Source organism: Mixophyes fleayi, chromosome 10, assembly GCF_038048845.1.
Source record: "Mixophyes fleayi isolate aMixFle1 chromosome 10, aMixFle1.hap1, whole genome shotgun sequence".
In the NCBI taxonomy this organism is placed as follows: domain Eukaryota; kingdom Metazoa; phylum Chordata; class Amphibia; order Anura; family Limnodynastidae; genus Mixophyes; species Mixophyes fleayi.
In genome coordinates this window covers 14406123-14420676 of record NC_134411.1, presented here as the reverse complement: position 1 = coordinate 14420676, position 14554 = coordinate 14406123, and the positions used below count along the sequence as shown (strand labels likewise).

General features: G+C 42.7%; 1 protein-coding gene across 2 annotated transcripts in view; it reads right to left on the bottom strand.

Annotated features, from left to right (window-relative positions):
* Nucleotides 1-14554, bottom strand: part of TOLLIP (toll interacting protein) — a 42935-nt gene that overhangs the window by 11062 nt on the left and 17319 nt on the right. For both annotated transcript variants that reach the window (XM_075187922.1, XM_075187923.1), the window contains exons 2-5: nt 7221-7370; nt 6047-6229; nt 4623-4775; nt 1873-1963 (exon numbers count right to left, since the gene is read on the bottom strand). In XM_075187922.1, the coding sequence (XP_075044023.1) occupies nt 1873-1963; nt 4623-4775; nt 6047-6229; nt 7221-7370 (577 nt within the window). The remainder of the gene's footprint in view (nt 1-1872; nt 1964-4622; nt 4776-6046; nt 6230-7220; nt 7371-14554) is intronic.

The following is a 14554-nucleotide window of genomic DNA, read 5'->3' as shown; positions in this document are numbered from 1 at the left end:
CTATTGTATCCAGAATCTAAACTTGTTCGGCGTGTGCTTATTCCACCAGCTGGTTCATTAATAGGCCACTGAACTGAAAGGAGAATTCCACTAAAAACTTTACATTTACTTTTGGGTGGAACACAGAATGTTTAGCTAAAATACAGAGTTACTATCACTATTAGGCAGTCTGGTGAGCCAGCAAGGTCCCCTGAAAGCTACCATTCCTGTGCTGCTATTGGCTGCAGTTTTGTGGATGCCCCTTGTCTGGGAACTTCCTGCAGGTGAAGCTCAATGGGGAGGGGCATCGACAACACAACAGTGTCTGAAACAGGCAATCCAAAAGAGGAGAGCAGCACCATACAGTTACAGGTACTGAGAGTCTGCTGGATCAGTAGAACTCAGCTAAACGTGCAGGTCATACTCTATATTTAGATAAACACATTGAACTCCACCCAAAGCTGAATTTAAAGTTTTGGCCAATTCCCACATCAGGGACAGAATTCAGAAGATGGACGACAACGTACAGTGACTATAAAAAGTATTCAACATCTTTGGAATTTTTCACATTTTCTTACATTATGGAACCAAAATAGAATGTGAAACATGGCTAAGGGGGTAGAAGAATTTATAGGTGTTGCTATATGTTATCAGCCACTTTAGGCTCGGTGAGGATCCTTACAGTCACACCACTAACAGTCCCTGAAGCTAAGCCGTTATATAGCCATATATCTGTCATTATCAATCGTGGATCTCTCTTGTATAAAACATTTCAGGTTTAGTTGTACTTGACCCCTGGAAGGCACTTTATACCTTAGTGATGAGATTTTATCAACTGTGCTGTGTTCATTAAAAAGAGATTGATAAAAATTAATATCAACCCTGTCTTTGTCATATTCAATAAATCACTCTGATCAGGCTGCATGACATTACAGAAAAGCAATGATCATTTACTATTTGTTATTGCCACACTTGTATTATTTAACAGACACAAATGATATCCCTTAAAAGACACACAGACTTCCTATTAAAGATGACAACACTAAATGCACAAACACAACGAACACCCCCTCCCCTTTCACATATACACACACACACACACACACACACACACACACGACAGATGAACCACAAGGTTGTATCTATATTCAAAAATACTACATTTTTTGCAATATAAAATGTTTCAGGCAATGAATCAGCCCCTGCAGCAGACATCTGGGACAAATATGCAGCAATCTAGTATAGACACAGATACATTTGCTTTGAAAAACTTATACCATGTAATTCACTTACCGAATACTATAGCACAAACCTGACTAGATTCACTGAACCACTATAATGCTATGATGTTATCAGTCTCCAGCATATACACATGATATGCTATGATATTATCAGACTCTTGTATATACACATGACATGCTATGATGTTATCAGTCTCCAGCATATACACATGACATGCTATGATGTTATCAGTCTTCAGCATATACACATGACATGCTATGATGTTATCAGTCTCCAGCATATACACATGACATGCTATGATGTTATCAGTCTCCAGCATATACACATGACATGCTATGATGTTATCAGTCTCCAGCATATACACATGACATGCTATGATGTAATCAGTCTCCAGCATATACACATGACATGCTATGATGTTATCAGTCTCCAGCATATACACATGACATGCTATGATGTAATCAGTCTCCAGCATATACACATGACATGCTATGATGTTATCAGTCTCCAGCATATACACATGACATGCTATGATGTAATCAGTCTCCAGCATATACACATGACATGCTATGATGTTATCAGTCTCCAGCATATACACATGACATGCTATGCCACAACCAACCACACAGCTTGGTGATCTATCACACTCACCTGCAATGGGTACATAGCCAACTCCCTGCTGGTATACTGTAGGCATCAATACCACAGGCTGAGGCTGCATCATCATTGTTGCTGGCACAGACTGAAAGAGATAAATAGTAAAGGAGAGAGAAAACAAGAGCACGTTGGATTTAAGAACTTTGTATCAAATATGACAATGTGTTGTGTTTCTATTGTGGCTGAAATGTCTTATTTAGGCTGATTGGCTCTAAGTTGATTTAGTCTTATGAGCAGTTTAATTATGAATGGCTTGCAGCTTGTCTAATGTGGTGTATGTTCTACTGCATTGGTTACAGATAGGTTTGTTCATGAAACGTTACATGGACCCGTTACTCTGACCTGAGATTTTGTAATGCAAGAGTGTATACAGTAAGTGGCTTTAGAAAATATACACTATATGGACAAAAGTATTTGGACGCTTGATCATTACTCCAACAGGGACTGTAATGACTTTGTATTCAAATACATATACTTTAATATGGAGTTGGTCCCCCTTTTGCAGCAATAGCAGCTTCCACTCTTCTTGGAAGTCTTTCCACAAGATGTTGGAGTGTTTCTGTGGGAATTTGTGCCCATTCATTCTGTAGAGCATTTATGAGGTCAGACACTTATGTTGGACGAGAAGACCTGGCTCGCAATCTCTGTTCAAGGTTATCCCAAAGGTGTTCGATAGGGTTGAGGTCAGGGCCAGTCAAGTTCTTCCACACCAACCTCATCAAACCATGTCTTTGTAGTCCTTGCTTTGTGCACTGAGGCACAAACATGTTGGAATAGAAAAGAGCCTTCTCCAAACTGTTGCAAACAAAGCATTGGCCTAAATGACTTGGTATGCTAAAGCATTAAGAATGCCCTTCACTGGTGATAAATGGCCTAGCTCAAACCCTGAAATACAGCCCCATACCATTATCCCTCCTCCAAACTTCACAGTAGGCATAATGCAGTCAGGCAGGTAACGTTCCCACGGCATCCGCCAAACCTAGACTCGCCCATCTGACTGTCAAACAGAGAAGTGCGATTCGTCACTCCACAGAACATGTTTCCACTGCTCCACAGTCCAGTGTCGGTGTGCTTACACCACTCGATCGGATGCTTGGCATTGGTCTTGGAGATATGAGGCTTGAATACAGCTGCTCGCCCATGGAAACCCATTCCATTAAGTTCCCGCCGCACAGCTTTTATGCCCACATTAATGCCAGTGGACGTTCAGAACTCTTCAGTTATGGAATCGGCAGAGCGTTGGTGATTTTTACACACCATGCACCTTGGAAGACATCAACCCCGCTCTGTGGCTGAGTTGCTGTTGTTCCGAAAAGCTTCCAATTTTTCATATCACTTACAGTTGATCGTGGAATATCCAGCAGGGATGAAATTTTTCAAACCATCTTATTACAAAGGTGGCATCCTATCACAGTACAATGCTTGAAGTCGCTGAGCTTTTCAGAAGGACCCATTTTGTATCACAACTGTTTGCAAATGGAGACTGCAGGGCTTGGTGCTTGATTTTATACACCTCTGGCAATGGGTCTGTTAGAAACACCTCAATTCAATAATTAACAGGTGTGGCCAAATACTTTTGTCCATATAGTGTACATAGATTATGCCAAGCATTTGTTCCAGAAAAGTTTAAATGGACATTATTCTAAAACTTTGTGTTTTATAAACAATATATGTTTTTCAGATAGTAATGAATAAATTATTTATTAAAAAAAATTAGGTTGTTAGTGCAATGTGTGTCTTCATGTTTTACCTATAAATTAAATGTGTGATCTCTGCAGTGATCTGATCCAGGTTAAATGGATGCACAGGATGTACAATGTATATTGAATACAATGTGACTACTACACACTAAAATGTTTTCCCGATAGCCTGATTTAGTCAGTCTGATAGAGGATACAGCACACACTAAATGCAAGAGGATCCTATTATGACTATTGGCGTAACAGAGCAGGGGCGGATCTAGAGAATTCTTCTACCCGGGGCGATTAAGGGGGGGGGCGATTTAGGCCCCGCCCCCTTTTTGACTTCTGAGGCTGCCGGCGGCTGCACACTATGTGCAGGTCCATTCAGCAGTGACAGGTAGGGACAGTGTGCTCTCCGGATGCTCTGATCGTGTTTAAAACACAATCGGAGCGGCCGGGCAGCACACTGTCCCTACCCGTCACTGCCGAACGGACCTGCACATAGTGTGCAGCCGCCGGCAGCAAGCCCCTGCTAGCGCCCCCCCCCTTTCCTGGATCCGCCACTGTAACAGAGGGAAGGGAGGTTCAGACAAATAGTCTTTTATAGGAACTTTGCAATGTTTAACACATGGTGAAACAGACAATGACATCAAGGTACACAGATAATTCATGCTCTATGGCATTTTGGCAGGAAAGCTTGGTCGATACATCTGTCATTGTTCTATGAATAGTAAGTGTTCTCTTCAGTTATTCCAAAATAGAATGGACTTAAATGAGTATTTCAAAGCAACTATACCACTATATGAAATCACTTTCTTTAGTGATATCCTCTTTTCCAGCTCACAAAAGGGGTAAACTGATTAAGCTGCAGGTTTGAAAAAGTGGAGATGTTGCCTATAGCAACAAATCAGATAGCTGTCATTGTGTAAAATGTTCTAAATAAATGATAACTAGAATCTGAGGGACTGCTATCGGCAACATCTCCACTTCTTCAAAACCGCAGCTTGATAAATATACCCCAAAGTCTTGATTACCCACACATTGCACTCAGCCAGCCCTCACCGTGTAGGACATCACAAGGTTAATCATCCCCTCCTTGTCATCTCCTTGTCTCCCACTCAGACTGAACCATTCATCCGCCACCTTCCCCTCCTTCAGTGTTTCTGGGATAGTAATGTGTGTCCAAGCAATGCGGTCATCCATGGAGAAAGCTCTCTGTGTGGAAGGAAAAAAAACCCCATGTTAGCCATATTTCCCACAATACAGTGCAGACCCGGATGTACATATCCCAATGTATACGTTGTATTATTCAGATTAGAGCATTTTCTTTCCAAAAATAAAATAATAATAATAATACTACAGCATATATTAAAACCATCAGGACTCTACACCATGTTTTCTTTTAAGGAAGTATATATCGAACATCTCTAAATGTATCTGATTCTATAACGGTTAGCCAGCTAAACTCTGCATATCTGTTTAATGTGGCCAAAGTGATATCTTCCATCAACATAAAGAAGTCTATTTATCACATCACTGACATGCTTTAGGAGAGATTTCTTATATGAAGAAATCAGAGCCTTAATCAAATTTGGGTCCGATTCAATTCGGCCACTTTATTCTAGGAATAACGCAACGCTAATAATTACCGTTAATACGGTAATTTTAACCTGAGCAAAATGACGCTTTAAAATTACTGTACTAACGGTAATACTGCACACTATTGCTGTAGTAACGGTAAAAGTGTGCAGGCCGCGTTATTACTAGAATAACGCCTCTGAATAGAATTGGCCCCTTAGAATCCAGAAATCTGGACCCTCTGGCATTCCATCTCCCAATATCTACTTAGAAATTTTAATCACCTCCCTCCAAAATGGTTGGAGGTTCGATCATCTCCACAGATGTGTCAGGGATCTCATATTGAGCTAACATACAACAAACACGTATCTTGGAGTCCAGGGAACATCTTACTAAGGTCACTGGGACATCTGTTCAATCTAGTAATCATCTTATACAGAGTCTCTGGAGACACACTACTTGATGAGGTTTGAGTGAACTGGAAAATGTATCTCTAAATCTCGCCGCCATGACTGAGTGAATCCGGGAGGGGAAGGCCACAGGTCAGCTACAAGGAGTGTATAAACTGAGCAGACAATATCACATTGTGGACGAATTACACCAAAACTAACCAGATGGCGAACACAGAGGTCCACCTGAGCCCCAATTTATAAGTATGTGAGGTGCAAGACCTGGAGGAAAATCTTTGCTATGTATAAGGGAAGTCTGGGAGGGGTGGATGGGGATAATGGTGAGGAAATGTGTTCACAGTGTCAACATTTCTCCATTGAGCCAAAGTTAGTGTATTAGTGGGACAGAATTTTTTTTTTAGTAAGATTTTCTTATAGAAGACTGAAAAAGAGCATTATGCTGATCAATTGCCCCGAAGTGCAGAAATGTACATTTAAGACATAATTACTAATACTAACCTCATCAAAAATTTCCAGGTAGAAGGAATCCACTCCTGGCGGTATGGTACACTGGATCACCTTGTTCCATCGGGGGTTTTTGGCCCCATTATGTGCAGTGGGAGTCTCGTACACTGCATATCCCAAACGTATCCTGCAGTACGGGTCCATGCGGGTCATGCCGTAATTCTTTGCCAGTTTGGCCTAGAGTGAGAGTGGAAAAAGAAATCAATAAAGTGCCCAGTATCTGTAAAAATCAGATGCACCAATAAAGATGACAGGTATCCTGGATGTTCCTTAGGCGGGAGATTTAAAGGTTAGAGTGACAGGGTGAAGAAGGGGGCTGAGCCCTTCCCACACGGGCAGTGCGTGGACAGGGGGAGGAAGCTGCAGAGAGAGAAAAGACAAGGTGGCGGAAGAAGCCCACCCTGTCATAGATATACACTGGTGGCAGCAACTACTCTCCTACAACTAGTGTGCAGTTGGTGAGTGCCTGGTGGCCGAGCAACACCAGTGGACACCGACGGCACAGGAACACCAAGCAGTTAAACCACAAAGAACAGACAGGGTGCTGTGGATATCCCTGTCACAGACGTGTTTAAGATGTCCATATGTATTTTTGCAATACAAGTTTAGAGTTTCTATCGAATCCTTGGTCCTTCTTAATCATACCAAAAAAAAAACATTTACCAGAGCTCTGGCTGTAGCACAGTAGGAGAGGTGAATGCGGCTGTTCAGTCATTAGTAAGGACAGGTAATCGTGAAAGAGAAGGATATCATTGGCACATTCCATTATCAAATACCCTATCTGTAGACGTATGCACTCATTTCTTTTTAGAAAATGTATCCAGAAAGTGCAGGTCCTTGTAATAACAAAGTTTACCAATATCTTTCACAGGTCCCTGCACAAACAGTATAGTAGAAAGGCTATATCTATAGATAGATATATACACACACATACATATAAGACAGACAGCATTCCTGTTACAGAGTCCATTCTAGGAGTGTGCAAGGTGTGGCTATGTCTGTGTTACGCAGAGGTTTTACATAACACCAACTACTGTCCTAGCAGTCAGGTTTGTTGTAGTCATTTAATAGATAAACTATTTGATATAACCTATTCTCTATCAGTTCACAGAAGCACAGGGTGCACATGTTCATTCCACCTTCCCAACGCAGCAGTGATATTACCTACCTGTACCACAGTGATTCTGAGCCGTGCCATGGTGCCCACTGCCCCACCGTACTGCAGCTGCTGTGCTGCCTGGGCATCTAACTGTATCTGTTGCTGCTGCTGAGTGGGCATGATCCGCAGGAAGTCTTGGGGGAGTTCTCCAATGAACACCTGTAGAGACAGTCAGAGAAAATAAAATGTGTGGTCTTGGCTGCAGTGTAATGAACAGCACAACTGTCTACCTACTGGCCATCTCTCAGGTCAACCCTCCTAGGAAAAAGACTAAATTGGCCTCAACCAAAAGCATACGGCTCACTCTCTTACATCTCAGAAAGGTTACATCCAAGAGCACAACATAAACCCTGTGGCAAAAGCTTCAACAGATAATCTACTAAAACAACCACTTTAAACTGCATAATATAATCACATTCCTCACTATCATTTTGCCTTTACCAACTCATCACACATGTCGGTACAAAGACGCAGCAGCTTTGAACTGAACACCTTGCAGGTATAATGCTACCAGTTATCGTCTACAATCGAACAGGTTTATTTTTATTGCTAATGCACTGAAACACTAAAATTAACACCGGCAACGTATTTTTACTTAATTAAGGCACATTATTTAACATACAAAGAATTCCTTTCCCACTTCACTTTTACTTAGACTCTGCGGTGAGATAAGTGACAGCACACTGCTATATAGCAACTCAAAAAGCAGCCCTACCCTGTCTGTCATCAAGTATGTCAGCAAGAATTCCAGGTGATGAGCAAGAGTGAGTCACAGCCGCTTTGAGCGTAGTGATAGAGGAATGCGAGTAGTTGGGACAGAATGACGCCTACCCGATACCGCACTATATTTCCATCAAAGGCCTCTTTAGCATCGTCAGGAGGGTGCTTACATATTTTGGCCTGTGGGACCCCACCCCTGTTTACAATAGAAGACTATAAGGGGAAGAACAAGAGTCAGTAACCCATGATGAGCTGGAAACTTTGCCCCTCCTGGATAAAGATGCCCCCACTCTCACAGCCAATATCGGGCACTGGAACTTTAATGAAGCATATATGGGCCGAAAACACCTCCAATGCCCGATTATGATCCTATTGAAATCTATAGGATCATTATAAGGCGTGGAGGAAAATGCTGTTGGAAAGTGACAACAATCGCCTTGTGTGTGCAAATGATCCAGAGGTTCAGCCCAGGGCCAAACGGCTAGGTCTTGGCAACAAGTGTGTGGCCATATTGAATGATAATCCTGTTGTTCTCAAGTAGAGTATCAGGATCGGCCTGTCTGTGGCCAAATTTAGGTTAGCTATGATTATTGTATCTCCTACAACTACTATATGACTATGTATGGGCTACTCAGGCCCTGTAAATAGATACACCTAGTTTATCCCTACATGCAGTATGTAGGATTTATTAAATGCAGCCCTTTGTCAATCTCAAAGTGCCCTGGGTCTGTGTAAAACAAGTGCCCTCCAGGTCCCTTGCCAACTGACCCTGAAAGACTGAACACTTAACAACCAGACCATTCAACTTAAACCAAGTCAATACTTCAATTCAGCATAATGGATGTTGCAATCTGAATGTGTGTTATAAATATGAAACACTGTTGAATACGTTTATATACCTATCAGTTATAGACATTAACTAAAGAGAGGAAGCAGGAACAAAGAATAGCGCTACTTCTGCTAATGATATATTACAGAATATTGGTGGACAGAAAAAGGATTCGGAAATCAGGAAGTGGCGACAGTGCATCGATTACTTCAAAGAAGTGCTGTGATCATGAAGAGAAGGAGACGATAGACAGGAGACGAGTAGATCCCATTGACGTGAGCGTGCTATACTCACAGTGCATTGTACATGTCTTTACCTTGTGTTAGTGTATGGATACATCTCGTATATGATTCCCCAGGGACCACTGCGAGACATGTGATTTGGGACTGTGTCACAGACAACCATGTCAGTTAAAAATCACATAATGTGCTGTGGGTATAGCTGGCTGCTATACCCTCATAATGCCCAAATATCCCTCAATTCCACCCCAAACCCACAGTACTTACACCCACAGTAAGATCAAGCTGGGGATGAGCAGTATGGCGTCATGATGACAAAGGACTTTATGAGTCTACATATGGTGGCAGAATTAAACTTCTATATGGGCTTGTTAAGGTAGACATGGCATATAGTGTGAGACATGAACATAATAGCACACAATAGGACTGAATGTGTTGGCCGTGGGAATAAACTATGTTCTCGACATATGTTGCAAACAGGTGGCTTTAAGATGCACAATTATATTTTTACCATGTTGAGCACTTCAATGCACAGTGCCATAATATCCAAGTAGGTCAATATTCACCATGCCATGCGTGTTAATTATATTTCACCCACTGTACCATGTGCTGTGCTAATTTAAATCGTTGACGTGTTTCTTTATTTAAACATCCCTTGCCAAAGTCTTTTGGAAAACAAATAAATAAAACACAAACACAAGGAGAAATGCCTGTCCTTTGACAAACGTGCAGGCTGCATCTTACAGACAGTACAAAGTCTCTGTAGTCTGGCCATTATTGTGTTCCATCAGACAAAGCAATAAACACTGAGGGAATGTTCTCAATCTTACCACTAGAGGTCTCCCTCTCCCCACAAGATTGCCACTATAGTGCCAGAGAATAATACAGAGACTAACAGATCAGCCAAACATTGAGAGGAACATAAGGTAACTTCAGCAGTGTGATTCTGGACTTATTCCACACAATGTAATAACATAAAACCTAGTAAAACCAAACAAAGCCTAATGGCAAAAAGGTAAATTGACAGTTCTGCATGTAACCAATTGACTTTATCCTAACGCAAGTACTGGATGTACTGTGATATCACAGCCAATATCTGGCAATAGGCCCAACACTGCGGCATGCATGGCCCAAAACCCACAAACATGCCAGATAACTTGGTTGGAATATGACCGTATATGACTGTACGTGTCATCGTACAGGCTCCAATCACGCTGGTAGTGGTCCAGCCACAGGATCTCTTACAATACGTACAGCTAGGCAGCTAGCAGATCCTGTAAGAGTGCTCCCGTGGCAGGATCGGATCGTGAATGCCACTAGTGTCCAAGAGAACAATCATAAACCTTCAGATGTATTAATGGTGGTTTCCACCTTTTAAAAACCTTTATTGGATGAGCTACTGTAATGTACTGAAACAATAGCCAATGCTTCAAAAATACAGCCCTTCTGCTCACTTCCGTAAATGCTGCCTGGCTATAATGGCAATCTATGTTTTTTGGGGTAAAATTGTCTTTTCCTCTAGGACAGAGCCTCTACAGGAACCATGCCATCCTATCATTCTAGTCACTGGCAGATCCCTACCGTCCTTCTGGATTATTGCACTACTGCCAGCAGCAGTCCCAATACAAGTGGAAGTCTCAAGTGTGACATCTGTAATGTACTACTAACCTGAAGTGACGCAACTTGCGCAAACCTCTGTCAGCGCTCTGGCTAGCCCACCAGCGAATCTCCAAATCTAATATGCACACTAAATCCCCATTAAAATAAAGGTTATAGCAATCCAAGATTTCTCTGCACCTCAAGCTGGGACACCAATCGTGAAGATCACTTGATATTTGAAGAGAACTCAAGGGACTGCACCCATTCCAAAGGACTTCACTAAAGTGATTTAACTTCTTTATGTACAAGAAACTCCTTGGCTTCCTGGTCACATCACGCTCTTTGTGACGCGGTACTAAAGTATGTCTCAAAAGGTGTGGACGTGATGTAAATACAGAGCTGGAATTTGCTCTAGGTGAAAAAAATCCTTAAAAAAAACAAAAACAAACTTTATAGAATGCGAAAATAAGTATTTTGAGTTAAACCGGTTCAGCCTCTGTCTGTGCAACATTTAGGCAACTGTTACATATAATTCTTTAACTAGTTTGTTTAGGGATTACTTATTAAGATTTCTTAGAAAGTTATAGTCAAGTGATAAGCATAGATAATGCAAAAATTCTAAATTTGTAGCAGCTTTAATGGTCCATTAAATATACTGAGTGAAATCAAAATAAGGAAACTAAATGGTTAAAAAAAAATCAAAAAAAAAAATCAGTTCATGTGGAATGACCCATTGGTGACAGCATTTTACAGAAATCTTACAACAGTCAGTTGCAGTCAACCATAACTGTCCTTATTAACCAAACCTACTTTCTGTTCCCGAGAACTTCCTTGTGTGTTGCATGGGAACTCAAGTGTTGTGTTAAAGTTGGCTACATCTAAACACACAAAGATGTGTGCAAGTCTGCCAATCTCTAGTAGGTACAGAGCAGTTTAGCCAGGAGACTGGTAAGCCATTTGTTTCAAGTTCTGGCTCCTGTGTTGCTCCAAAACAATACAAGGCAAAGAAGCATCACCCAAAATAGCCACTAGAAAGTGTCTGCTTAGAACATTGGGATTTGGCAAGCAGCGTGCTGGACAGTAAGTGTTGAAGGCTATGTCCATGTTTGGACAACCCCTTCTCAATAAAATATGCCCCTCCCTGTCCACAGCAAATAGTAGGGGGAGCTTTCGCAGAGTCTTGGCACTTGTGGTCTACGTCAGTGGTTCCCAAACTTTTGCAGTTCACGGCACCCTTAGAGTCTCCAAATTTTTTCAAGGCACCCCTCCAAAATAATTACTGAGCAGTCCTGTTTTAGAAGTAGTTGGGTCAAAACATTGTAATAAGTATTTAGGTCACGACAAAAATACTTATTTAGTTGTATGCAGAAATGCCCCTCTGCATCCAGAGGCACTCTGCCCCCTCTGCATCCAGGCACTCTGCCCCCTCTGCATCCAGGCACTCTGCCCCCTCTGCATCCAGGCACTCTGCCCCCTCTGTCACCTCCTCTGCCCTCTCACGCTGCCCCCTCTGCCCTCTCTCACGCTGTCCCCTCCTCTGCCCTCTCTCACGCTGCCCCATCTGCAGCCCTCTGTCACGCTGCCCCGCTCCGCTGCCCGCTGTCCCCCTCCGCTGTCACACTGTCCCCCTCTGCTGCCTGCTGTCCCCCTCCGCTGTCACCCTGTCCCCCTCCGCTGCCACACTGTCCCCCTCCGCTGCCACACTGTCCCCCTCCGCTGCCACCTGTCACCCTGTCCCCCTCCGCTGTCACACTGTCCCCCTCCGCTGCCACACTGTCCCCCTCCGCTGCCACCCTCCGCTGCCACACTGTCACCCTCCGCTGCCACACTGTCCCCCTCCGCTGTCACCCTCCGCTGCCACCCTGTCCCCCTCCGCTGCCACCCTGTCCCCCTCCGCTGCCACCCTGTCCCCCTCCGCTGCCACCCTGTCCCCCTCCGCTGCCACCATCCTTTTCACTCTGCCCCACGCCAGACATAAAAAAAAGAGAAGACAGAAACTTACCAATCAGCGCGGCGTCGGGACCCAGCAGCCTCCTCTCTCCCGCAGCTGTCACTGAATATAGACGTCAGTGACAAGCTGCTGCGGGAGAGAGGAGGCTGCTGGGTCCCGGCGCCGCGCTGATTGGCAAGTTTCTGTCTTCTCTTTTTTTTATGTCTGGCCCGCGGCACCCCAGTGACAGCGCCACGGCACCCCTGGGAGCCGCGGCGCACTTTGGGAACTGCCGGTCTACGTCCATAGCTCTATGCAAGTTCTTTCCCAGAGCTCGATTTAAAAGCTACAACACATGCAATGTGCTCATGTTTGCTGCAGGAATAATTAGCAGCACTTAGGAGTGGTCCGTTCCATGGCTTCAGTTAACGGGGACAATTTGGGAGGAAGACCCCTATTTGCTGTAAGGAGATGTTTTATTAAGAAGAGGTTTTCCAAAAGAGGACAAACCATTTAATTGTTCAAAACTGTAGATTAGTAACACATAGACCTTGATAAATGATAGAGTGCAGTAGTGGGCTTTATTGCTGGTTCCCCTGTTCCTTTAACTTACAACTGGCCTGTCTATTTCTGATAAACCGCTTTGATAAGTGTGTGGGAGGGAGTTTTCAACAATATCTATACACAACTGCTCCTAATAAGATTACATCAATAATAGTGACTGTATAAACATCTTTGTTGTTAGCACACACTAGTCTGGAAACTGCTTACCTCAATACAAGCTTAAAAAAATAAAGAAAAATACTACAACTATAGCAAGAAAAATGTGGCCATTTAATTTTGCATAGCGCATGAAAATATTATTTTATTGAATGTATGTAGTAAATGCATACCTAAAAAAAAAAGTAAAGAAATCCCAGCTATCTCAAGCTTTCAGCACAAATCAGCAGAAGAAACATAATCCAGATATAAATTAAAGAGACCAGGGGGTATATTTACTAAACTGCGGTTTGAAAAAGTGGAGATGTTGCCTATAGCAACCAATCAGATTCTAGCTGCCATTTTGTAGAATGCACTAAATAAATGATAACTAGAATCTGATTGGTTGCTATAGGCAACATCTCCACTTTTTCAAACCTGCAGTTTAGTAAATATACCCCCCCCAGGATTGCATTGATTTCACATAAGACACAACAAATGGTCATGCAATACTATATAAACGGTTATATGACCCATTTCCAGGAATGGAAGCAAATGCTTCACTGAATGCGTTATTTTTAATAAATGTACCCCATATGGAGATAATTTCCATATATCTCAATGTGGTCACATGTTCCTTGACTTAATAGCTAAATACTGCAATATAGAGATTGTAAACTCGGACATTGCAGAAAGTGTGCAGTGAATCTGGATGCAGCATGAATGTAATGTACTTTTATTTTTTCCATCCATGCTTAGTCATGTGCATTTTCTTTCTAAGTTTACACTTTATTCCGCATAGGGATCAATAATTCCCAATTTATTTTTCTTGTCCAACACACAGTGAATGACATGGAGCTCAGATGAGGCTAAAACGTCTCTGACACATCTATGTAGCTAGCAGCCTAAACAGGGCCAGCTGGCTGCTAGTTGTGAATAGATGACCTTTCACCCCAGGGTGTAAATGTATCATCCTCCGATCTCTGCACCTTGTCGGAAATCGGCGACTTTGCAATGAAAATTGAAAGCGGTGATGACTTGAATAGGCAAGTTTGACTTTAACAAGCCATCGCCGCTTTAAATTTTCACTGCAAAGTCGCCGATTTCCGGCAAGCAGATTAAAATATGGTCATGCAAAGTTACTGGAGCTGCAGCTCTGTTTCCTTCCCTGCCTATAGTCACCTCCCCCTGCCTACCAATAGTCTGTGCTGGAGTATAGTCAGCGACAGAAGCTGCGCAGCTGCTATTGTTCCGATGCAACTGCAGCCGGACACCTTCAGCCTATAGATGTATACCCCCCCAACTGTCCCACGTTTGACATGACATT